This window comes from Giraffa tippelskirchi, chromosome 5 (assembly GCF_054371585.1).
Source record: "Giraffa tippelskirchi isolate mGirTip1 chromosome 5, T2T-mGirTip1v1.2.pri, whole genome shotgun sequence".
Taxonomy (NCBI): Eukaryota; Metazoa; Chordata; class Mammalia; order Artiodactyla; family Giraffidae; genus Giraffa; species Giraffa tippelskirchi.
Genome location: NC_137279.1, coordinates 30,938,309 through 30,964,640, shown reverse-complemented (window position 1 = coordinate 30,964,640; position 26,332 = coordinate 30,938,309). Strand labels below are relative to the sequence as shown.

At 50.8% G+C, this 26,332-nt stretch overlaps 1 protein-coding gene across 9 annotated transcripts in view; it reads right to left on the bottom strand.

The window, feature by feature from the left end:
* Positions 1-1,995: 1,995 nt before the first annotated feature.
* AJAP1 (adherens junctions associated protein 1) overlaps positions 1,996-26,332 on the bottom strand; it is a 127,131-nt gene continuing 102,794 nt past the window's right edge. For 4 of the 9 annotated variants that reach the window (XM_081486043.1, XM_081486045.1, XM_081486037.1 and 1 more), the window contains exons 3-6: positions 14,156-14,243; positions 11,751-11,993; positions 9,876-10,007; positions 1,996-2,393 (exon numbers count right to left, since the gene is read on the bottom strand). In XM_081486043.1, coding sequence (XP_081342169.1) covers positions 9,935-10,007; positions 11,751-11,993; positions 14,156-14,243 — 404 coding nt within the window. In that variant the 3' untranslated portion in view covers positions 1,996-2,393; positions 9,876-9,934. Of the gene's footprint in view, positions 2,394-3,855; positions 3,944-9,875; positions 10,008-10,429; positions 10,552-11,750; positions 11,994-14,155; positions 14,244-26,332 lie in introns of all 9 variants that reach the window. The other 5 variants (XM_081486039.1, XM_081486046.1, XM_081486041.1 and 2 more) reach the window with 2 other exon arrangements.

The window sequence follows — 26,332 nt, the reverse complement described above, 5'->3', positions numbered from 1 at the left end:
CATCCCCCAGCCCTGCCCTGAACATATGCCACAGGGGTTTGTGTGTGTTGGAGGCGGAGGAAATGGTTGCTATTTGAAGCTTCCTTCGAAAGCTCTGTGTCACCCAGTGGTCAGGCAGCCTGAGGTCCAGGGGAGAGGACTGAGCTACAGTCAGAGGTGATGCACTGGTCACTGAGCCGCGTCCCTGTCAGGAACCCCAGGCTCTACTATCAGTGGTACAACAGACACCCTTGCCATCACCTTCATCTCATCTGACACACAGTGGTGGCTCCCATAGTCCTCACCTGTCGTTCACACCGCACAGTGTTCACCTGAGTCACAAAGGCCACAGGGCCACCCTCCAGGGGGAGAGTGACTGGAGGATGAGAGCTGACTGTGCTGGGTGCTGGGCCAAGAGCAGTGTGGCAGGGAGCACCATGCGGGCGAGTCGGGAGCCTGGAGATGATGAATGCCTGAAGTGGACATTAGTGGCATCTTGTTCAATGTGCCAGAACCTTGGAGGGTAGGGGGATGATAAAATAAAAACCAAAAAACAACAGTTTTCCCACTCTTGGAGGGGTATCCCCAAAACAGACCTTTATGGGCATTGGGACAAAATGACATTTTCCCTCTGCTGGCATTGTCTGGCTCTCCCGTATTTTAAAAGATACCAAAGCCAAGTTTCCAAGTACATTTCAAGGTGTTGCAGAGGGAGCCTGGTGAAAGGATTGGGTCACCTGCCTGGTCAGTGAGTGAGTAGGAGGGGTTAAGCTTCCTGCCTGATGACCTTTAACCCTTCAACTTAACCTGTCGCATTTCACGCCATACTGGTGACATCACTCACAGGAGACAAGCCCTGTGCATAGAATCCAGGGTCCCTGGGAGGAGGACATGCCCTCTGTCCGAGGCCCAGATGGATCCCCATCCTTTACAGTGCTCCCACTGACAGTAGGAGGGCCAACAGGGCACCATCATAAAGTGGGGGCTGTAGAGGGGGATCTTCACTGAAGTGCGCGGTCGGGGTTCAGTGAGGCCCCGAGGTGGAATTCCTAACAGCAAAGCTCACAGGCTGGCCAACGGGAGCCGACAAGAGGCAGCATCTTTGCCACCATCTCCACCAAGGCTCGAAGTCACTCTCGGGCTCAAGAAAGAGCGGGTGACCTTTGGGCGCCAGTGTGCGGGAAAGAGACACAGAGCATGCTGGCCCGGGACCCAGTGCTCCTGCCCAGATGAACGGGGCGCTCACGTATTTCTGAGTTGTGCTCTGACATATGCGCACACACACTACGAGGATATATTCCTTTAATTTGGGGAACTGGAAAATTCCTTTAATTCGGTCTATGCTTGTATAACACAAAGATGGCCAAGAATCCACCAGCCAACCCCCCCTCCCTCAATCTGACGCTCAGGCCCGTTTGTAAGTGGCCGGCCACACACGTGTGCACATGGCTATTAGGTAGCTTCTCCAAACAACTCAATGAAAAAAGATCGTATTTATATGTATAGAGATTATATATATATATGTATGTATGTATGTAGATAAAACCATGGCGATCTTCATTCTGGCCCAACATAAGAAATCACACACCCGGTGCCACTCACCAAATACCCAGCAAACGCAGGACATGCCATTCGAGGGTCTTGTCTGCGCATCATGGCTGCCCTAGGCTGGACAGCGATGGGACACCAGGTCACCAGAAGAATATGCTCACGCGTAGAACTGCATTTCCAGTGTATGCATATATATGTGCGGACGTGTGTGTATGCGCACGTGTGCCTGTGTGTGAGCCTGCAAAGTAGAAAACACCAGTTCATCCTGTTCGTACTAAGCATGTTAAAGAAATCAGATTTTGTAACCGAGAACACATTTTTTTTTTAAAAAGGAACATTGAAGGTCTTCAAAAATTGCTACGGTACAAAAAACGGGTGTGTGTGTGTGTGTATCTGTGTGTCTTTATATATTTATATATGTATATTAACCAGAAATAGCGACTCTACAGAAGAGATGCCCACTCCTGTTTTCTGTAAGTTTACTCTTCATGGTTCGCTTGGCTTCGGCTTTGTCACCAAGTCTCTCGGGTCAGTACATGGCACATAATGGTATTATTGGCACAGGTTCAGAATCGAAGTACAAACTCCAGCTTCTGGTGCGTCCTCCTGCCCTTTTTCTGTCTCCAGTTCCTTCTGTTGGGTCTTCTTTCTGTTTCCCAAAGGAGCTCTGGGAGAAGGCAGTCCCCCATAGGCATCAGCATTTTTATAAAAATATATTTGGCCTATAGCGTCCTGCTCTGAGAGTTCCCCACCGGCAAACAGAAGTGGTAGGGGTGGGGACCCTCCCCTTAGATAGTTTAGTTTTAGGTTTTGTGTTTTTTTTGTAATTTTTAATTTTTTTTTACAGGTTCACCAACGGAATCCTGTGTGGAAAGAAAACAAGAAGAGATTAAATGGCAGCGGGCCTAAAGTAGTAGGTGTCTATGAGGTCCCTCTGAGCCTCTGTCACCGAGACCTGGGTGCACAGTTGACTGGCTAAATGACACCAAGTGTCATCTTGGGGGCACCAAGGCTATCTCGCTGGACCTGGTCACCAAGGACTGCTACAAATGCTAGGAATCCTGGGGGGCCCTCGTGTTAATTACAGTAATTGACAGAGTGGTCCTCCTGCCTTTGAGGGAGGGGCCTGGGCTTCCCAAGAAGGGGCTGGGACCACCCCTGCACTAACTCATGAGCAGGTATGGCAGCCCAGGCCTGCAGGTGACTGAATGCATCCAGCATCCTGCTCACTCCCCTTCCAGCTCCTGCTGCCAAGGGCAGAGGGGCTGCCAGCTCCAGTCCTGGGCTGCAGGAAGCAATGGAGTCCATTTCAATCCTGCTCAGCTGGAGGGGGCTGGGACTTGGGGAGGCTAATGGACTGCATCAGAAAAACCACCCCTCAGGTCTCCCTAAGAAGTGATCTCACTGGAGAGAGGAAGAACGTGAACTGCCCTGCATGCAGGCCAGGTCAGATGGCTGCAAAGCAGCAGGGAGCTTTTGCCCAGTTTGGAGGTGCTGCCTCAAAAAAGTGGGACCCCAAAGTCATCCTGCCTCAGTGACAGACCCTGAGGTCAGCATCCCCCAGGGAGACAGAGCTACAGCCATCCTGGGCATGGCCAGGTAAGTCAGAATGCCCCATAGCTCAGCCCCGGGTTGGGGGAGGGGGGTTGGCTCAAAGCTGCAGTTCTGTTACAAGGGTGGAGTGGAGTGTCTCTCTGCTATCACTCAGAGTCCTCATCCACACTCCCACAACAACAGGAAATCGGACCCTCAAGTGGTATAAAGAGGATACCATGGCACCCTTCTTCTAAATGGACTCTGGGGTAGGGTCCTTCCTCCTGCACCAATTAAGCCCCCCAGGTGAACCTCCACAGGAAGGAGGGCTGAAGGGCATCCAGGTGCAGGGACACACCTGCAGCCTGAAGGAGAGCACCTGGTCAGCACTCCATCCGTCATCTTCTCCAAGGGCCTCAGCACATGAAAGTCTACTCCATCGGGGTTGGATGGCAGTGCCTGCTCCCTCTCTGGGACCCCTCCTGGTTTGGATAAGAAAGGCAGGGCGTCGCCTTGCCCATACAAATGACACCTGTTTGGGCAACCCTAGGAGGCCCAAATGGGGCGTCTACTCATCTCCTGTGGGATGGTCCGCCCGGCTGTGAGCAGGAGTGTGATGAAATGGACAGCTGGTCAGCTGTGTGCTGGACCACCCTCGGCAGGGTTATTCCAGCTGTCCCCCCCCCCCCGCCCCGCATCTGACCCATAGGCTCTCTAGGATTTGTGGAGAAGGAGGGAGTGTGGTTAAAAAAGTGAAATTGTTAAAGCAGAAAGTCCCTCCTGTATGTCTACCTTCTTTTTAATCTTTAGAAAGTTAAAAAATGTGGAGACAAATCCTTGACGATGCCACTTATAAGAAGTCCTCAGAGTTGTCAAGTTCCTAGGGACAGAGAGTAGAATGCTGGGTGTCAGGGGCAGGGGCTGGGAGCAGTTAAGTGTCTAAGGGGGGCATAATACCAGTTCAGGAAAAACAACCAGAGTTGTGGAGGTGGACAGTGGTGGTGACTGCACAGTTGTGAATGTACTTAATGCCACAGAACTGTTCCGTTAAAAACAGTTAAAAGCAAAATGGTCACTTTTATGTTATATATATTTTACTACAATTTTAAGAACTTAAGAAATGTAGTGGGGGACTTCCCTGGCGGTCCAAGGGTTAAGATTTCATCTTCCAATGCAGGGGGTGTGGGTTTGATCCCTGATCGGGGAACTAAGATCATACATGCCTCATAGCCAAGAAAGGAAAACATAAAACAGAAGCGATATGGTAATAAATTCAACAAAAGACTTTTAAACAATGGTCCACATCAAAAAATCTTGAAATATATATACATATTGAAAAAATATTGTTGCTATTGTTTAGTCACTAAGCTGTGCCCGACTCTTTGCAACCCCATGGACTGCAGCACGCCAGTCTTCTCTGTTCTTCACCATCTCCAAGAGTTTGCTCAAGCTTATGTTCATTGACCATTGGGTTGGTGATGCTATCTAACCATCTCATCCTCTGTCACCCACAAAAAAATATGGGGACAGTAAAAGCCAGGCCTAGTGACCATCTGCCCAGATCTGGGACAGTCTCTGGTTTGAGTTGCTGCTCACTGCCCCAGCAGGTTGACCACCAGGCCCCTCCCCATCCTCAGATGCGTCCAGGGTGGGACCTGGAGTCACAGGGCCTCCTTTCCTAAGAAGGGAGAACTGCAGCCTGGGGCTGCTCTCAGATCTTTCCTGGCAACCTTAACCCGACAGATGAGGGAGGCGCTGCTACTGCTTCTTCCCTGGGGCCAGCCGTCCCCTGAGGTTTTCCCAAACAGACATTATCTGTTAAAAGGCTGAAAAGTCTTCAGTGCTTCTGACAGTGGCTCCTTGGATCCTTCTGACAGTGGCTCCTTGGCCCCTCTTGACCCATCTCTCCCTCTCCCCTTTCCAGGCGGTTGTCTGGCTTCAATAGCAAATCTCTGACCTGAAAACCCCCAAGTTTCTGCTGACTGTTACCTCCCTGGGGAGACCTTCGTGGATACCCCTTCCTTTCCTAAGTGTGTTCTGTTTCATCTCTGTTAGAGCATCTGTTTCTGTGACTCCTTCAGGCACTGGTTTGTACCTGAGTGTGTGTACATCACACGTCACCCAGGTGTCATGGGTGCCTGCCAGTTCCACCAAGGTTTGCCTGGGTACCAGCTCTGAGCCTGGCCTGCTGGAGGGAGATCAACACTGGATCAAACTCAGAGAAGAGGCATCTGTGTGAAAGAACCATTGTCCTCAGCCCCTTATCTGTCTGGAATGATCTTCACATACTGCCTGCCTGGGAGGATGGCTGGAGGGGCTCTTGGGCCACTGAGGGGGCCAACTGTCTTCCAAACTTACCAATATCTGCTTCTAGCAGTATCTCAGGCACTTTCCTGGTGGCTGAGTCATTAAAGAATCTGCCTGCAATGCAGGAGACCCAGGCTCAATCCCTGGGTAGGGAAGATTCCCCTGGAGAAGGGAATGGCGACCCACTCCAGTATTCTTGCCTGGAAATCCTATGAAAAGAGGAACCTGGCAGGCTACAGTCCATGGGGTCGCAAAGAGTCAGACACAAACGACTAACACTTTCACTTTCACTTTTTCAGGATGAAAAAGAGGGAGGTGGGATAGAGAAGGAGCGATGGCTCCAACTCTGCACCTTGAGTAGCTGTTGGAACAGCAGTGCTGGCTTCCTGCAGAGGTGATGGTCCCCTGCAAGGAGGAGGAGAGGTCTCAGTTGCCAGGCCACCTTCCAGGCCTGCCCAGTTCCTGCTGAAATTCTGCTGCTTGCACTCAACTTGAGGGGAAGGGCTGGGTTTTTTTCTGATTCAAAGGCTCAGAGCAAGAGCCTCTCAGCCTGGCATTCACCCAGGGAGGGGCAGAGAGGGAGGTGCGTCCTGCCTAGAGAAGGACACTGGTGAGGTCATATAGCTGGTGAGGGCAGGCAGGGGAGATGCTGAGCCAGAAGGAAAAGCTGTGGCTGGAGAGAGATCTGAGCCATCAGGGATCCAGGATGAATCCTGAACTTGGGAGAAATCACTGCCCTCTGCTGCCTGGAAGGGGATGCTCGGGCTCCGTGGCCCCCGGGGCTGCAAACCACACGGGGGTCCTAGGCTTCAAGATCCGCATCAGCGTCTGAGGAACAAAGAGAACAAGCAGTTGGCAGCAAGGCCTCCTGGAGCGTGAGCCTCTAGTTAGTTTCTCCACATCCCGAAAAAGCTCCTTGTACACGGGTTTCCTTGGTGCTGGTTCTTAGCTTGGGGAGAAAACGGCTTCCAAAAGGGTCCGGATGTTGCTTTGAAGAAAACGTTCCTTTGAATTACAGAAGCTGGATATTCTGTTAATGCATTTTTCAGAACAAAGCGGGAAGGCTCAGGTGCACTTCTTGATTTTTTTATTAGTTATCTCTTCAGTGTGTTTTTTTTTTTTTTTGAAAATAATAATAACGCATGATTTATTTCTCACTTGCTTCGGATGCAAGAGCTTTTATGAGTTTTCAGGCTGGAATGAAGTGGCCTTGGCAAATGGGAAGATCTGATCACTGATGAGGTTTTTCTGGAGTTTACTTGCTGCATGAAAAATGACAGGAAATTAGCCCAAGAGCCAACGACAGGCCTGTATTCAAGGTCTCTTTCCTCGGAGCAGGAAAGGCCGCCTCATTTTGTCTTGCCCAGCGTTCCATCTGGCTCCACCGAGGAGGAGGGTCCAAGGAAGGAGTTTGCTTGAATCTATCACAGAGGCTGAATCTAGGGAAACGGGCCGAATTTCTGCCCAGGTAGGGTCACCTGTGTCCACGAGCCCCAGAATCACCATCAAGCTACCCTCAGGGAAGCAGGGTGGGTGGGGCTTGGGTCCCAGACGTGCATGTGGGTTAGCGTGAGCACACAAGATGGTGCTGTAACAAACTGCGGTAGCATCATTAAAAATGCATTTGGAGAGGCCTAGCAGTTATGCAAGAGATAAATATCTCTGCTGGCTCTTAAACCTTAATTAAATGTTCCAGTATTAATTGCTATTTATTTAAGGGACAATAAGAATACCAATAAATCTGAGCCGTCTTCCTGGTTCTCCACCGCTCCATCCTCACATCCAGGCATTAACTGTAGACATCAGGGATGCTTCAAACGCGAATGCTTTCCTCCCAGTGAGTGATAAACAGCCCGTCTGACCCACCGCGAAGCGAAGTGTAAGTGTTTATCAAGGACTAACAAGGCTGCTCACATGGACCTCCTGGTCTGTGTCTCTGGGAGGAGTCGGCTGGAGGGAGCCGCTGCCCTGAGTCCACAGGCTCTGTGGCTGAGCGTGGCCAGGCTCCGGCTGAGTCCTGTCGCCTCTTCTCACCTCCCCAAAATGCCCACCTGAGATCCATGGTGGGAGGGTCGAGCTCTGCAGACACAGAGGTGTCCCTTCCTGAAGATGGGGATGGTCCTGAAATTGATCCTCACACAGAGTTGGGCAGTGGGGTCTGGACACTGTGTGGAGAATATGGTCCCTGGGGCCCCTCTGGGGTGGCACACTGGGAGAACCCACCCTTCAGCTCATGGGGTCCCTCTGTGTCCCGGGCTGCTGGAGAGAACAGGGCCAACGGAACGGGAAGGTCTTCTGGACCAGAGGTGTGGATAAAAAGCACTTTTTCCTCCCAACTTGGTTTTCTTTTAAAGTCAGGTCTGCGGCTCCCTGGTTCAATCCTCGGCCCAGACTTTTGGAGGCTCCGGGGCTGGTCTCCCAACTGCAAGACCCCCTGCTCTGCAGAGTCAGGCTGAGTGTCCCCTGCAGGGATGCCAAATCAGCTGGAAACCCCTCCCTCTTCTCCCACTACCTGACTCCCTTCCCACTTAGGGTGCTGTCAGGGATGGAAAGGGGCATAGAGGCATTCCACCGGGAATAGCAGTTGAGGAAGTCTGACCAGTGGGCAGAGCGTGGCCCTGGAGTCAGGTGGCCTGGAGTCACGTGGCCTCACCACTTACAACATGACTGGCCTCAGGCAAGTCACATGACCCCCCCATCTGACCTCAGTTTCCCATCTGTAAGTGGGATTGTTGAGAAGACTGAATGGGTCTCTATATGTCAAAGGTGTGCCAATGAGCTGCCATGTGAATGTGCCATTAGGGCAGTGTCTCCCCCAACCCTCTCTAGATGGTGGCTACTTGGAGTGGAAGGCGTGTCCACTTCAGGCCTGCAGGTCCGCAGTTCTTGGAGGAAGACAGCAGAGGTCTTTGATGTGCAGGGCTGGGGTCTCCCAGGTCAATGCCTTACACATTTATGCATTTGTGAAATCCCAAAGGAGATGCAGGCGCTCACCTGGCCGCCCTGCAGAGGCCTCGCAGGTAGGCAGGATTTCCGCGGCTAACTGGGAGCTTCCCCATTGCTTGCTGGGTTGAAACGCCAAAGGGAGCTTGTCCGAGGCCTTAATGAGATGAGTCACATCCGGGCAGACAAAGGTGCAAGCATCTGACGGAGAAGCTGTGCCCAGGGCATGTGGCTCTTGAATGTTGGGCACAGCCCTCATCTCACCTGCCTGGCCCACACATCTCAGCAAAGGCCTCTGTGTGAGTAGGGGGTCAATTTCCATTTTATCCTCATTATATTCCTTCACCCATCGGCTAAACATAGTGCTAATCGGGTCGTTCTGGCTTCAGGACAGAAGTGAGGGCTGGACATTTGATGTGGAACAAATATACATTTTGCTAGGGCTGGGATTATGAACTGATTGATTCATACCTGCTTCTCCAAGCAGCTGGGTCCCCTGGCCCCTCAGAGGTGCTGTAAGCAGAGGCCTCTGAGGGTCCTGTGTGCTCCCTAAGAAGACAGGGTACACCCCAAGAAGCCCCGGGCCCTTCTCCAATTCTGACAGAGACATTTCCCACTCAGTCCCCGTATCAGAAGGTGAGAAAAAGTAAAGAAAAAAATTTTTTCAAACATAGATAACCCCAGGAACTGGATTCCCTGCTCCTGGAAGTGATGTGATGTCATGCTTAGAGAGATCTGGAGGAAAAAAGATGTTCTCTGTGGATGAGAAAGATGTCATCCTTTGAAAACCCTAGCATCAAACAAGAAAAATGAAAAACAAAAACCAAAACCCCGGTCGCCTCAATTGACTGTTCATCCAGAATGTGCAGTCACTGGGGGGCGATGAGATGCTCTTTCCCCCACAGCAGCCTGCGTGTTCAGGAGGTTCAGCACAGAAGAAAGCAATTTAATGTCAGCATTAAAGTCAATATCATTGAAAGCAAACCAAATGTTCCTATCCAGCAGAGCGTGGCAAATTCATCCCTGTTTTGGTACCGGTCCCTGGCTTCAAATTAGTAGATGTCTCAACTCTTCACTTTCTCTCTTTATCATTTTCTTTCTTATCTCTTATTTTTATATTTCAAAATTGTATTTTAATTCCACTTGGTGTTCTCTCTCCCCACCCCCACGTAAAGACGAGATGGCAGCATGGTGTCTGCCCACTGGGCTGGGGCTCTAATCTCCTCTTGTTTGGGGAAGTGAGGGGTGTACTTATAGCTTGTTTCCAGAACTGGGGTTCCCTGCCCTACAGGGCTTCCTGGGAGATGGAGCAGCATGGGCAGAACTGGACAAGACTGCAGAGCAGGGGTTCCTGAGGAGTCTGTTGCTCCCTCCCACTGGGATGCGGGGGCATTTCTAACGAGTGCAGCAGAGAGACCACGCACCCAGCCCTCTGCTTTGCATCCAGGGCAATGATGCCCTTGCTGAGGCCCATCTGACATTTCCAGACAGGCTCCCAGTATTCCAGAGGAGAGATGGGGGGTGGGGAAAATCAAGCAAGGTCCAATAAGAGAGGTACGTACCATAAAACAGACACATGGCGTCTGCCCTGTCCCCAGGAGGTAAAAAAGACTTCGGCCAGTCAGCAGGAGATTTCAAACCATTTCTCAGACACAAAGGCCACAGGAATAAGATGCCGATCAGAAGAAGAGGGCCTGCAGCAAGCAGAAAAATGGGCTTGCAAGGGCTCATATGTAAAACCTGACAGGCAGACTGGATGGGACCTGTTGCAGAAAACTGGCTTCTGCAAGCAAAAAGAACTCCTGGAAGGTGATGCTTCACCTGGCCTGGACCCACTGGCCACCTCTTCCTGTGTTGGCCAGTCCTCCCTTCCACTCTGGGAGGCCTAAGAGGACACACAATCCAAGGGTTCCATGCATAGGATGAATCCGGTGAATATGCACAGAGATACTATGTCTGGATTTCAGTTTTTCATTTGCAGGACAAGTGCAAAGCTCAGGGTCTCTGCCTCTGAAATCAGAGATTCTACCCACTTTACTGCACATTATGGAGAGGGCAGGGCCTGATGCCTAAAATGCCCCCTGCCCCCAGTTATTTTGTCCCCTTCGAGACTGACCTTATGTTTCCCAGAGCCAGTGAGAACCAACAGAGCATCACCTTCGGCCTTAATGCAAGAAACTGTTCCCTCCAGGGCGTCCACACCAGCCAGCTGTGCCCACCCTGCACATGGACAGGGCTCTCCCAGGACAAGGAAGCAGAGAGGGAGACACAGTGAAACACCAGGACCCAGCCACTCCCCTTTCCTCCTCCCCCCAAGCCTGAGGTTCTGGGTGGCCAAGATTTATATACAAACAGGCACACAGGCATTCAGTGAAATGGTTTGAAAGTTTTTTCTCCAATTCTTTGTGAACTTGGCCTTCTGAAAGGCTGGGATGCAACCCACGGGCTCCCCAAATGTGGTCGAGTAAAAGCAAAGTCGTTCAGAGGGAGGGTCCTGGGGTTTCTGCTCTCCGCTCTTCTCCCCTAGGGAGGGAATATCTCAGACAGAACATATAGTAGAGTCGGATGTGGAGATACCAGGAGAGGAGCAGCAGGGAGGTGTCTAAGGAACACCTCCTCGCTCTCCAGGACAGGACAAGGCCAACATGAGCCACGGGCACAATAGTTGAAAGCTCCCCTGAGTCTCCTTGACCTGGATTCTGGGAGGAGCCTGGTAGGGCACCTTGGGCAGTGTCCCTGGTCACCGCTCCCGTCACTGACCCCGTGACCCTCAAGTCAGCCTGCTGTCCTGCTCATTTCTTCCTAAGGTTTTTAAGTCGTTGGAGAACTGTTTCTCTTTTAATTTACAAAATGATGCATGAATGTGTACTTAGAAAAAAAATAGCTTATTGATGTTTTAATCTAATTCCGGATAAACCTTCAGAAGCTGACTTAAGGGTTTCTTAAATATTCCCAGGGATGGTTTTAGAGACATGTCTTCTTTGAGGGATTACATATGACTCATTAAAAAGAGCATTTAATAACCAGGAGTCTGCTTGGTGTTTGATATTTCTGCCAGATTTGCTGCTGACATTTTAGTGATGGGGGTTCACAGATATTGACTGGGGAGGGAGGGACCCATCACGATTTGTTGATATTTTGGAGGCTTGACTGAGACTAAGAGGCTGGTTCTGGGCTCTGAGCTGTCTGCTCAGTTTCCAGCATGTGAGATCCGGGACCAAGCAAGACAGGTCCATCCACTGGCTAAGTGCAGGGGTCCAGATGTGAACCCTGGCACCTTAGTACATCTACTCTGCCCCTCGTCTCATCTGAGCAAATGAGCTGCCTGCATGTGCCCCGACCGCATAAAGAGATGAGAAAGCTGCCTGACACCCATCCACAGACCCGGCATCCCCAGGAGCGGGCAGCGGCCGGCTCTGGCTCGCGCCTGCGCTTACCGGTTCCCATTAAAGGTGGACTTGTACTCTCCGGCCGGGTGCAGCGTTTCGTCGGTGTAGACGGGCACGGATGCCCGGACACACTCGTGGGAACACTGGAGGGTCTCGTTGTAGGCCGTGAAGATGTCCAGACTGCTGGGCACCCGGGCAGGTGTGAAGTCTGTCAGGTTCTGGCAGCTCTCCTCCTGATGGTTCGTCTTCCGCTGGTGGCTGTTCCTACGTGGGTTCCCACTCTGCGCGCAGCTGGGGGAGAGAGAGGTCGAGGTGGGGTCGGAGTGGGGGTGGGGGACTCGCAGGCGCAGAGACCCACCGGCATCTCCCGCGCTGACACTATGGAACCTTCACCTCCAGGCATTAATTAGACATCATTTAATAGTAATTCCCAGCCTCTTCAGAAAGATCAGCCACAAGCAACGGCTCTTTTTTAAAAATAAAATAAAATCTGAATTTTAGATGAGGCCGTTATTGCAGGAAGGATTAAGAAGTGAGGGGTGGAGTTGTGTTATCAGGGTGCGGAGGTCTGGTTTAGCCAAGGAATGTCAGGCGGGCGGTGGTACTGACTCAGTTTCCCCAGGAACGCCTAGATGGGATGGAAACGATGATTATGGGGAAGGCTCTGTGCACAGGTCGGGGCGGCCGTGGTTCACGTGGAGCGGACCATGTAATTATCTTTGCGGAGAGATAAGACTCTTATCCTCAGCCTGTCCTCTGCCCAGGCTCACAAGCTGAAAATGAAACCAGATCGTTTGGGTCTATGAAGAAGACTGTGTTTGTGCCCATGGGTACCTGCCTTCGTTCCCTGTTCTTTTGGACCACAGAGGCTTTCAGACACTGTGTAGACTGCACACATGGGTCCCACCCCTGTTGGTCAAGGGATTTGATAGAGAAGGTGTGCAGGGACCCCTCCTGGCTCCAGGAGTCACCTCTAGGGCAAGTTCACAAGGATGGAAGGAAGTGTCATGCCCGTGAAGGAGGGCGGGGAGGAGGAGATTTGAGGAGGGGGATGGTTCTCGTCAACTCATCAGTTCTCTTTTTCTACCCGCTTCACAGCTCAGAGCCTTTGCGGAGTGAGTGGGCTGCAAGGGGCAGGGGTTCATGAGCCTGTCCCCATATAAGTTGTGTTAATTCCCTGCCTCTTCCCAACGAGAGATATCCCGATAGCTGGCAGGGAAGACCGCCCATAAATGAAGGTGAGAAGATGGACGTGAGCCAGGGGACCCCCCCACAACGTCATGGAACCGCTTATTCACCCTGCTGGGTTGTCTTCCCCAAAAGACTCTTTGAGGGTCTGCTGCAAACCCCAAAGTGTGGGAAAACCAAGAGGAAGCTTGTTGCCTGTTACAGCATCACAGTCTGCCACTCCTTGGTGGGGAGGGGATTTCACTCATCAAGACAGCCAGTGAGATCGGACCTGCTGAGCATCCATGCGGTCCAGGGACCTGGAGTCCCTTCTCCAACCAGCCAGCCCTGCCCAAGACACCTTGCTGAGAGCTGACCATTATCTTCACTATCTCCCCTAGAAAACACCCCAGGTCCAGGGTTTGCTGGCCATCAGGAGCTCCAAGACCTCCCTGGGCTGTTCCAGGGTGGTACCTTTCCACACTTTGTCCTCTGTAATCCTGGAGGCCGGCTTTCTCTTGCATTTCCTCAAGTTTCTGTCACCCAGAGGCTCAGGGCACCTCCCTCCCACCAACCTGTGACTTCCTACCAAGGTCGGCAGGGGGATGATTTGCATCCAAGGTGTTTTGGCTTCGATGTTACGAGGAGCCTCGCTAGCTGGAGAAGAGACTGCAGGCGGACAGGGGCCCAGGAGGCGTGCGGGCAGTGGGGTCAGCTGGCAGCACCCCGATTCTCCCAGGGGTGTAGCAGGTGTGTACACCCAGCAAGGCCAAGCTCAAAGTAGGCCAATTTCCAGGAGGAAACAGGCAAAGACAGGCCGCCTGGAGCAAAGAAGTAACCTAGTTCAGTAGACACAGAGTGGCTGCGAGAGGAAGGCGGGGGACAGCAAGGGGCGGGCGGGGACCCCAGCCAGGCTGCTGGTATGAAATAAGGAAAACTAAGACAATTCAGAGGGGCGCTAGGATCCGAGAGATGGGCTTCGGGAACAGGCTACCCGCTGCCTAAGGAATTAAGCCAAGCAGGCTGGGTTTGTGTCCTGCAGAGAAAGCCACTGGGAGGGCACTGTCAGGAAACAACCCCTCCCACTGGGTGGCCGAGCTGCTTGGGCAAAGGCCAGTGGGTTGAGCAGGGCAGGAGCCACGTGGCACTCTCCATCCCAAACAAAGAAATGCTTCCCTGGGCTGTGAGCTGAGATGGGGTTGAGAAGCAAGAACCTCTCTGTGTGTGCTTCCCCAGGGACCCCCACTGACCCCCGTTACCCAGCCAGAAGGGCCGAGGGTCCTTACCAGTTTTTTAAGACAAGAGTTGTAATCAGAGCAGCTATGACCATGATGAGGGAGACGGTGATGGTGATGATCTGATGGACGGCCAAACCTGGAAACAGAGAAGGAGGAGGGGAGCCGTGAAACCAGAGGCATGAGATGAAGGGGCCCAGGAAGGGATGAGGAGTGGGGACCTGTCCCATCAACCCAGCCCTGAACACGAGGTCCCGTCATGTGTTGAAAAACCCTGCAGGAGGGCCCGCGTTGATGGGGCTTCGTGGGACCAGGTCAGGTCGGTTTCCTGCCCACATGCAGGTGCTGCCAGATGCCGTGGGTACCAGGCCTATTCTCACCTGGAGCCAGGGAAGGGAGGCCCCAGCCTGGCCTCTCTCAGGCCCTGAGAAATGACTCAGCCCTTGGGCAGCTATGGCCTTTCTTGCATCTGCTGAGCTCTTCACCTGGCACAGGTAAGCTCTGTCACCCCTCCTTTCTCTCCTCCCAACCTGGGTAAGTTCTGTTCCTTGCGTCTGGGCACCAGGGAAGCTGGCCTTCTGGTGGGAGCAGGGTTTGCCTGGACCCAGGAGGAGCAGGGAGAGCCCAGGATTTATTGGGAAGGGAGGGAAGAGAGGCAGGTGACACTGTTGTAGATTCAGGCACTTGGGTCACAGGAGAGCATCTTCATCTTTCCAGATTCCTCTCCAAGAAGTTCACTGCCAGATGAGCTTCCAGGGAATAAGAGATCCAGGCCCAGCGGGTGATGCTTCCTGAAGTCCCAGAGAAGGATCTGCAGTCTGGCCTCCAGGTCCTGTCTCCTCTTGTGTGTGTTATACACCATGGGGGGAGGAGGCAGGGGAAACAGCAGACAAGGACAGAAGGACTGGCCACTCCAGGAGCAGGGCGGCCACAGCCCGGAATGAGAGTGGTCTGAACCCCACACAATGGCCAGGATGGCAGAGGACAAGAATTCTATCTGTACTGTCTCTCTGTCTATCCACCCCATCCCCTGCATCACCTTCCATCAACCACAGATGCAGGGGGAGGGAAAAATGACAGGCTGGCAACACCTCTGATCCCTTCCCGTGTAACTCATCTTTACATCCTTCCTGGGACACTAGGGTTGAATCCTCTGGTCAGTGAGGTCCACCTGGAAGGACTCTGGTCCCGCTCTTCTCCCATCAGCAAGAACCACACCTGAGGAACTGGGAGCTAACAGCCATAAGGGGCTCTGTAGAGACCCCTACAGGTGGCAGCACCCTGCCTCCGGAGTGCTGACTCTCTGCCATTCTTTCATCTCTGCCACTTGAGTATCTGTCTCTCTCCACTTCTGATGTCCACGTGCAGAGGCCTACCCATCACATCTGAGGACCTTGCCCGTCCTGGGGTGAGGACATGGCATGTGCGTGGTTGGATCCAGCGTAGAGCATTTCAGAGATGCAAGACTTTTTTCTGGCGGCCTCTGAAGGACACAGTCTCACAAACAGATGTTACCTCTCCACTGAATGTGATCTTCGTGGGGGCAACTGCTAATAAATGATTCAAAGCTGGCATGACCAGAAAATAAGCTCTTCCTGGCTGCCTCTCTTCCGGGATACTTCTTTTTGTCCCAAGAAACTCCCTTCCCAAGCCCACGGAATAAGCAACACTCGGAAAACCAGAGATGTCATGGGCCTCCCTTCACTCATTCTTTTAGCCATTGATTCAAGAATCACCTATTGAATATCTACTGCATGCCAGGCAGGGCCAGTTTTGACTAACTCAGTCATGGGGCCTGCCCTCAGGAACAGCTGCTGTGGTACCCATTTTTAAAAGTGGCAGCGTTCACTGCTGGTGCTGACCAGTGGCTTCCCATACACCTGTGCCCAATACATGACATGCACTGTAAAGCTCTGAGCCAGTTTGCCTTCCCTCTGGGTCTGCCAGATCAGCCTGACAGTGGGGTTGAAAGCTACCTATGTCAGTAAGGGACCACCCTTAATCTCACCACCAACAAAGTGTCCACCAGTCTCAGTAATCTCTATATATTCACCAGCTTCTTCCCTGAGACCCAACTCAGACTTTGCTGGAAGAGGGAGGTTGACATGGATGTCCAGCTTAATGGATGATCAGGAAAGATGGTTGCTCAGTCTTCCTTCACCCTCCATCTACACAATCCTTCTGATTCAGTCAAGAGGTGAGGATGCTGTCATGAAGAGTATGAGCTCATCCTGCATCTGTGCTTCTTGTGAAGAGAAGGAGGCTGATGATGGCAATGGTGACTATGATGGTACTTTTGTTGATAATGGCAGTGGTGCCTATGATGATACTGATGTTGATGATAGTGATGTGATGATGATGGTGATTGTGCTGTTGCTGATAGTGACACTGATGATGGAAATGGTAATGGTGGTGATGATAATGGTGATGGTTACAATCGTGGTAATGTTGATGTTGCTGCTGATGGCCATTGTGGTGTTGCTGTTGGTGATGGTGATTTGGTGACAGAAATGGTGATGGTGGTGGTGATGATGACAGTATAATGGTGATGATGGTAATATGATGCTGATGATGATGATTGTGGTGATGGTGATGGTGGTGATGATGAAAGTGGTGATGATGGTGATGTGATGGTGATAGTGGTAATGATGATGTTCCTGCTATTGCTGATGGTGGAAATGGTGATGGTAATGATGATGGTGATGATGTTATTGATGATGATGGTACAGTGGTGATGATGGTGATATGATGCTGGTGATGATGTTAGTGATGATGGTAGTAGTGATGATGTGGTGATACTGATGGTGATAATGAAGGTGATGGTGATTATAATGATGTTGGTCATAATGATGGTGATCACAGGCATGCTCAAGTATTAGAAATTGTCAGGTGTGTATTATCTCATTTATTCTTTGCAACAACCCTCAAAGGTGCATACTGTCATAATAACTATGGAAGTGAAAATCATCTGGACAAGTCTGTTTAAATTCCTTGGATCACATAGAACCTGATGGCTCCTAAACCCATACTAAGAGCTGTAGTATTATAGGATTTGATCTCAGACTTTATTCATTTCCATTTTGGCTTTGATCTGGGGTCCTTGCATCTTCCAAGACAGAGGCTGGCACCACTACCCTCCACTTTCCTGGGGAGAATAATCTGCTAAATTATGGATGCTGGTGTTTAAGCCTCATCACCTCTTCCATGGATAAATCTCTTAAGGAGTGCTCCGGACCCATGTCAAGAGCCTCTCAGCCATCTTGGCAGGTCATACTCCCAAGTCCATGGCAAGAACCGAACCATTGTTTCTTAAGCTAGACCTGCCATCTTCTAGGTTAGGAGAATTCAACATCTATGGAGTATAAAAGAGCACACTGAATGGGAGTGAGCCAAAAGTAGTAGGGATTGGTTCAACTTCTGGCCAAGCCCAGCTAGAGGCACTGAGAGCTCCCTTACAAGAGCAGAACACTTTGTGGTCCATGCCCCAATGTCTGCAGGGCCAGAGAGGCTCAGGTCACCACTGGACTTGGACCCCACATACCAAGGTAATTCTTCTGTCGGGTTGAACATCTGCAGTGACCAAAGTCCTTGGAAGGGAAGAGCTCCATGACCAGCTGCATCTTGGATGTTTAATTCTCTCCCACTACTTCTGTGACTAAGAATGGGGAAAAAAGCATTCATTCTCTTCTGGAGAATGGAAGAAACTGATGATCAGAGGGGAAAACAGCTAGCTCAAGGAATGCTTTCATTGATGATGGGAAGACCAGAAGCCCAGCTCTTTGCCTAAGGTTCTCATGAGTCTGAGCCCCTGAAGAAAAAGTCCAATCTTCATCATCTTTATATCCACCCTATCCCCAACCATGCACAAACTGCCTGACACAGAACCTTGCAACAGCACTATGTGACATATTATGAAACTGATAACTTAAAAGTAGAGAACAAAAAGCCAGGGGAACAGAGAGAAAGTTAATGACATAATTCCAATGTTTGCCTTGTTCTGGAGGCCCTTTTCCTGCCTTCTATGTGAAATTTCTCCATAGGACTTGCCAAGTTAAAATTTGGAAAAAAAAAAATGATATGTGGGTTAATAACCAGCCAGGATCATCTGGGTGGAAGTACAACAATAATATCACGGCCATACTCTTTGGAAAGACTTCTCTGTGCCTGTCTTCACACCTGTGATCAATTTAATTCACTGCTGATCCAGCAGAGCCTGGGTGCAGGCAGTTCTCTACTCTGGAAAAGTCAAACGTCAAGCTCCAAATGAACAAATCTGTAACCACATTCTTGGGAATAAAAGTAGAGGCAAACTCCTTACTGCTCCTCATGTATTTCATTTGCAAAGCAAACAGCCTTGTGCTTCCACGCCTGGCCCGTGGGTTGTGATGGGTTACGGGGTTCAGGCATAAGGGACTGATGACTACAAGAAGATCCCACAGTCAGGATGGTTGACAAGGACCAGGCCTTTTGACAGGTAGTGAGAATGATATTTGTAGGAAGCAGATTAAAAGATGTAAACTCAGTAAGGATGCCTCATCTTTTCCTCTCTTTGAGAGGTCACTCCTAAAAGGAGGATAGAACTGCTCATGAGAAGCTGGGTAGTGTTTCAAGCATCTGTCTTATCATTCAGGCTCCCCCAAATGCCAGGAGTTGTTTCCTCATCTGTGTAAGTTCCTTAAGTCTGCACAGATCCTGGGTAGGCAAAGTTTGACATAAGGAGCCAGATGATAAATACTTTAGGTTTGGCAGGTAGCATGGCCTCTGTTGCAACGTCTCAACTCAGCTGTGTATGATATGCAACCAGTGGGCATGGCTGTGCGCCAATAAAACTTTATTTACAAAAACATACAACTGATTTAGGTGAATAGCTGAAGGTAGTGTGGCTTATCAGTTAAGAAATATACAATCAATTTTCAATGGTTGCTTAAAGCTGGGACTTAAACCACAAACTTAAGGTATTATACAACCTTTCTGCTCTGTCATCAAAGGTCTAGAGTCTTCTGAGACTGTCACTGTCACTGTCACTGTCAAGGTGATTTTAAAGACAGTCAAGCATCTGTCTTATCAAGTGGGGCCAAAACTACCAGCAGTGGGCAGCTTTGCCCTACTGGATACGTTCATGCAAAGCTGGCTTGAGAACAGATCACTCTGTGACACTCAATTAAACAGGATTCTCAATTTTTGGAGACAAAAGATCAAGGAGAATCTTACCAGTTGAGCCAATTTAGCTCTCAGGAATATTTCAGCCATGTGTCTATCTCGCTTTTTTCCTTTAGGGTTGAAAAGAAGCTGCACTGTGTGAATGATAATAAGGACCTACGGTATATAGAACAGGGAACTCTACTCAATACTCTGTAATGGTCTATATGGGAAAAGAATCTAAAAAAGGGTGGATATATGTATATCAATAACTGAGTCCCAAGTGGTTCAGCAGTAAAGAATCCACCTGCCTAGCAGGTGATGCAGGTTCGATCCTTGGGTCGGGAAGATCCTTGGAGAAGGAAATGGCTACCCACTCCAGTATTCTTGCCTGGGAAATCCCATGGGCAGAGGAGCCTGGAGGGCTAAAGTCCATAGGGTCACAAACAGTCAGACACAACTGAGCAACTAAACAAACAACATAACTGATTCACTTTGCTGTGTAACGGAAACTAACACAACACTCTAAATCAACTATATTCCAACTGAAAAAAAAAGCTTATGGGGGACTTCCCTGGTGGCTCAGCAGTAAAAGAATCTGCATGCAATGCAGGAGATGCAGGTTTGACCCCTGGGTTTGTGAAGATCCCCTGGAGGTGGAAATTGTAACCCAATCCAATATTCTTGCCTGAGAAATCACATGGACAAAAGAGCCTGGAGAAATACAGACCATGGGGGTCCAAAGAGTCGGACATGACTTAGCCACTACAACAAAAACAGCCAATAAAAATTAATTTTTAAAAATAAAAGAATGTTCAGAGCATAGAATCCTTGCATTGGGAGAGATTTCATCCCAAGGGTCTGTGGACAGGGTTTTTGCTGCCACAAATGGGACTGTTTTTAGGGCAGCATTCACCTAACTTTTCTCCTCACTGAATAATTTCTCTCAACACTCCCATCTTCAATGATGTTCCCTCTGGTCAGGTCTCTGGTACTCATTACATAATGCAAACGCAGCAACATCTATGCCATACACCTTACTGACCCTGAGCAAGGCCAGCTGTTGGGTGGGCTGTGATTGGGTTGACAAGGATGTCACCTTAAGGGAACATACACTCTATACCCTCAAGAAAGGTGGGAAAATACAACCTGCTTTCTCCTCTCCACCTTCCAAGGTCAATCTTGAACCCACCTTCAAACTCTTTGCCATTCAGACATGGTCCCAGTGCGCAGAGCAAGCTGTGTGGGGAATCTCGCTTCCTCTTCCTGACAGGTGTGATTGTTCCTGCTAATTTAGGGGCTCTTTCTGCTCCTGGTAATTGCCACTGTATACTAATGTGCTAGGAATCAGCTGCCATCCGGATAATGAAAAATTATGCCTGGAATAATGGATGGTGACAGATGGATTACCAAGCGCTGCATCAATCAATAGGGCTTTTATGGATATATTTGTGGTGGTTTGTAATAAGATCAGGTCCTGAAGATTGATGGGGAAATTGGTAATCCATCTCTGGGTCTGGATAAGTTTCTTATTAAATGCAGCCGAATCAACTGTCCATGGCAGGAAGCAGCTCTTCCAAGACCTCCCTTCCAGACCTGGAGGGGGAGTGGGGCTCACCTGTGAGTACTTGAGGTAGGAACAAGGGCCCCATAATTGAGGCAAAGGATAGCATTTCTGGGTTTACACTGGCTCATTTCCAAAGCAGGACTCTCAGGCACCCACATGGGAACAAAGACTCAGTGACAAATGGATGCAAGGATGTCTGTCTCCAGGGGTTGGACAGGTGACTGTGGTATCCAATTCCACCACAAAGAGACCATTCCTTTCCCACAAACACCACAAAGCACTGAATACACAGGACATCTTTGACAAATGGTTTCTGGCAATACCGCAGGGCTTACAGCATCCACAGGGTAACAGGTGAGAGGCCAGCCCCACTTTCTTGAGGAAGAGTAACCCCAAGGTTGAGGCTCTTTCTGAGGCAGTTGGCCACCTAGAGGGGGGCAGGCTGTTGAGAGAAAGTGCACCTTCTAAAACTGGGGTGTTCACAGAAAAAAAGCTACCTGTTTGGTGGTGGAGACACAAACGCACATCATTTTCTAACTGACCCGGAAGAGCCTTCCAAGGAGTGAGTGATAGAGAGGTTTAGAGACAAGACTGTTGAGACGACGTGGCCACCCATCCAAAGTCCCTCCAGCTTGGGGAGGGAAGGACATCGGTGGAGAGAACAGAGGCTCACCCAGGAAACTGCTGTGCCGACACCTCAAGGAATCACCCCAAAGGACCTCAGAGCTTGACTGCAGCAGGGGTCCTGGGCCGGGAACATCAGGCTAGGTCAGGAGATGCAGGGGACATGGGTGGTCCCACTAGGATCTAGAGGGTAGACATCAAAGATGCAGGCAGAGAGGCAGATGTAGAGAATGGACATATGGACACCACAAGGGGAAGGGAGTGGGACAAGTTGGAAGAGTAGCACTGATGTATAAGCACTGTGCATGCCTACTCAGTTGCTTCAATCATGTCCGACTCTTTGCAACCCTATGGACTGTAGCCCGCCAGGCTCCTCTATCCATGGAATTTCCCAGGCAAGAATATTGGAGTAAGCTGCCATTTCTTTCTCCAGGGGATCTTCCTGATTCAGGGATCAAATCAGTGTCTCCTGCAGCTCCTGCAACGCGGTGGATTCTTTACCACTGAGCCCTTGGAGAAGCCCATATATACACTACCATGTGTAAAACAGATAGCTAGCAGGAAGTTGCTGTGTAGCACAGGAAGCTCAGCTCAGTGCTCTGTGATGACCTAGAGAGGTGGGGCGTAGGGGCTGGGGAGGAGGCTCAGGAGGGAGGGGATATATGTATACATATAGCTGATTCACTTCATTGTACAGCAGAAAGCAACACAACATTGTAATAACAATTATCCTCCAATAAAAACAACAATAACAAACCCAGAAGCCAGCAGACATCCAATAACGCACAGGATGGTCTCATGAGAAAGAAAGACCTGGACCCAAATGTCAACTGTGCCGAGGCTGTCTGCAAGGAGAAATGGGTGAACCAGACACAGGCGTCCACCTCTCCAACCCCCAGCAGACCATCTGAACTGACTCCCGCAGACACCATCACTGAGGCAGCACGCAGCTAGTGGGTAAGAAACGTCCCAAGATGACACCCTCTGGGGCTGCAACATGAGAAATGTGGTCCTTCCCCATCAAGTCTCTTCTCCCCCCAGCGCTGTCCCCATGCAGAGCAGAGACAGGACTGGCAGCAAGGGTGCAGGACTGATGTGGGGACTGCAGAGCTGATCCACCCGGTGATCACCTTGGCGGTGTTACCACCCGTGCTTCTCAGTGAATGAGTTCCTGCGCAGCTCAGCACACCCTCCCCCGCAGAAGTGGGCACAAATATGCTCCCCATTTCCATGAGGAGATAGCACAGAGCAACCTGGGAGGTCCCCAATGCCACTCTCAGGTTCAATAACTCCCTATAAGGACCCACAGCATTGAGCAAAGCTATTAAACTCCAGTTACAGTTTATGACAGCTCAATGCTACAGATTAAAATCAGCAATAGGAAGAGTGTGGGAAAGACCAGTGGCCTCCAACCATTCTGCCAATGGAGGTGTGGACAGCACGATGCTTCCCAGTGACAACGGTGACAGCATGCACAGGGTATGCTCAGCCATTGAAGCTCCTCCAAGCCTGAGTGTCCAGTCCTGGTTGGGGCTTGGTCATGTCTACAAGGCTGACCTCCTATGTGGCTGACTGTGGTCTCCAGCCCATCCAGAGGTCAAGATGGCATAGTAGCCTACAGTTCCAGCCTAAATCACCTTGTTAGCATAGGCAATGTGCCCAGTTCAAGACCCCAGGTAAACAAAGACCTTCATATCAGGCAGCACACTCCTGGAGCTGAGGGGTGACCTCCCACAAGGTGGGATCAAGAGCTTTCCTTTGAGCAAGCTTAACCCTTTTTGCACACACAGCAGAGACTCAGCAAACATGGGACTCGGACCCAAGCAGGCTTGTTCTCAGCCTGCACTGTTAGCTGGTGCCCTGCACAGCCGGCTGGAGAATGGCAGTCTTCTCTCTGCATGGGATGGTCAGTGGCTGTGGAGACATGGTCCTGGGATGACACCCACTCTGCAGTCCAGAGTCTTCAAAAGGGACTTGACCTTGAATGACATCCTCTGACACTGGGCTCAACTAAAGCTGTTCCATCCACATTGTCCACATCTGGGAGCAAGTTTCTCAGTTGAGAACTTCCTTCACTTTTGGACTTGAACTAGAGAACCCAGTGCTGCAGGTAGGAAGACAGAGGGAGCCTGGAGCCTAACACGGTCACACGGATGTCCGACACAGACCCCAGAGAACACATCTGGCCACCTTCACTCTTCTCAGCACTGTCTTCTCAGCCAGGTCTCAGGTCAGTCCCTTCTCAGCCCGAGGGCCAGCTCTGCCCATCCAGACCTGGGATCCATGTGAGAGTGGGGTGTGGGGCACAGCAAGCTTCAGGAGACCCCACTCACGGGCAGCAGGGTTTGCTCCGGGTTATGGGGTTGGCTTGTCCCACTAGAGTGCAGATGTTGAAGTCCTGACTCCCCCACCTCCCTAGAATATGGCCTTGTTTGCCAATAGGGTCCTTGGAGATGCAATTAGTTAGTGACTTCATTCACACTGGAATCAGGTGGCCCCTACTCCCATGTGACTGGTATCCTTATAAACGGGGGGCATGTGGACACACACACAGGGGGCAGACTGGAGTGATGCTGCCAAGAGCCAAGGATCTGCTCGGGGCTGGGAGGGAGTCTGGGAGGGAGCCTGTAACGGATGCTACCGTGGTTCTGGGAGAGCCGGTGATGGATGCTTCCGTGGCGCCTTCAGAGGCAGCACAGCCCTGCAGACACTGGCCTCGACTTCTGGCCTGTGGAGCACTGAGAGGATAGAATCTGTTGTGTGAGCCTCCCCCTCCCCCCAGTCTGTGGGTCTGTGTCATGGGGACCCCAGGAAAAGACTGCATCTTCTGACCTTTGTAACACTCAGGCAAACTGGGGAGGGAGGTGTCAGTAGGGTCAAGAAACCCAGAGCCCTCACCCTATGATGCACTTCATGGATGACTTCAAAGCCATGGTCTCAATTTCCTTTTTGCCTCCCGTGCTCCATGTCCTTCAGTCAGTCCCCTAAAAGGGCCATCGCAAAGGGAGGGGACCATGTGCCCAAAGCCATGATCATTTTTTTTAAAAATGTTTTCTATTTAAAGATCTATTTTTATTTATTTTGTTTACTTTTCACGCCACATGACACATTGGATCTTAAGTTTCCTGACAAGGACTTGAACCTACACCCCCCTACATTGAAAGAGCAAGGTCTTAACCACTGGACCACCGGGGAAGTTCCCAAGCCCCCATCTTAACCACACACTACACCAGTCCCATGACAGCCAACGGCGGACAGGAAACTCGGTCTCTCTGTATTGGGTTGAATAGTGCTCCCCTAGAACTCATGTCCCCCAGAACCTCAGAATGTGACCTTATTTGGAAATCGGGTCTTTACAGATTTAATGAATTACATAAGGATCTGGAGATGATGTTACCCTAGATTCAGGGCGGGCCCTCAATCCGTGGCTGGTGTCCTTACAAGACACACAAGAGAAGAGGATATGGAACAAGGGAGAAACCCATGTGAAGACGGGGGCAGGGGAAGGAGGGATGTGGCCACAAACCGAGGAGCTGCGGCCACCAGGAGCTGGAGCAGACGAGGAGCATCCTCCCCAGAGCTGTGGAGGGAGCAGGGTCCTTCAGACACTGGTTTCTGACCTCCAGGCTGTTGAGAACACCTTTCTGTTACTTTATGCCCCAGCCTGTGCCACAGGACACAGATACACTGGTTTTGCCTCAGTTTCCTCATTTGCAAAAAGATGCAGGAGGAAATGGGGCTTCCCCAGTGGCTCAGCAGTAAAGAAGCCACCTGCAAAGCAGAAGCTGCAGGAGATGCAGGTTCGATCCTGGGTTGGAAAGATCCCCTGGAGGAGGGCATGGCAACCCACTCCAGTATTCTTGCCTGGAGAATCCCACGAACAAGAGCCTGATGGGCTTCGATCCATGGAGCTGCAAAAGAGTTGGACATGACCGAGCAAGTGATCACAGGAGGAAGGTTTATTCGGGGGGAGGTAGGCAGTTTTTACTTCTCTGGTGGCTCAGACGGTTAAGAATCTGCCTGTAATGAAGGTGACCAGGGTTTGATCCCTGGGTTGGGAAGATCCCCTGGAGGAGGACACAGCAACCCACTCAGTATTCTTGCCTGGAGAATCCCCACGGACAGAAGAGCCTGGTGGGCTACAGTCCATGGGTTTGCAAAGAGTCAGACACAACTAAGAGACTAAGCACAGCACACAGTACACCAGCAGTCTTTAGTTGTTCTCTCCTTAAGGGCAGATGTCCTTCCTGGCAACAGTGAGGCTGGTCCTCCTTCCACCCTGGAAACGAATTCCTTCCAGAGAGGGACTCAGCTGGCCTGCTGAGGGGCTGAGATCCTGTGCCCCTGCTCCTGGGTCCCTGATACCACACCCAGCACAGCAAAGCCTTAGGGCAGAGGTCAGAAAACTGGGACACATCTGGCCCACTGCCTGAGATTGTAAATAAAGTTTTATTGGCACAAGGCCGAGTCCATTCATTTACATATTGTCTAGGGCTGCCTTTATGCTATAATGGTGGAGTTGAGCACTGTGGCTGAAATCCTAAAATACTTTCTATGTGCCCCTAGGGGACAACTGAGATCCCAGAGTGGGCACCATGGTGCATGTGGCATGACTGGGGTGGGGAGCGGTGAACAGCTGGGGAGTGCAAGGGGTAAGCCTGCATACCCTTTTCTCACATGTCTCTCCTGCTGCATGACCACATGGGTTGGAGGGTTGAGCCATAGGGTCACCACTTTCAGAGGGTTTTGAACTGAATTCAACGGCTAATCACGTGGGTTGCCTGTGGAAGCCAGGGCTTATCTACCTGGCCGCTCAACAAAATTTCGATTCAGTGGGCAGCAGTGACCAGGATGCTGTCACTGCTGGTCCAGGAAATGTACCCCCAGCCTGGAGCCCT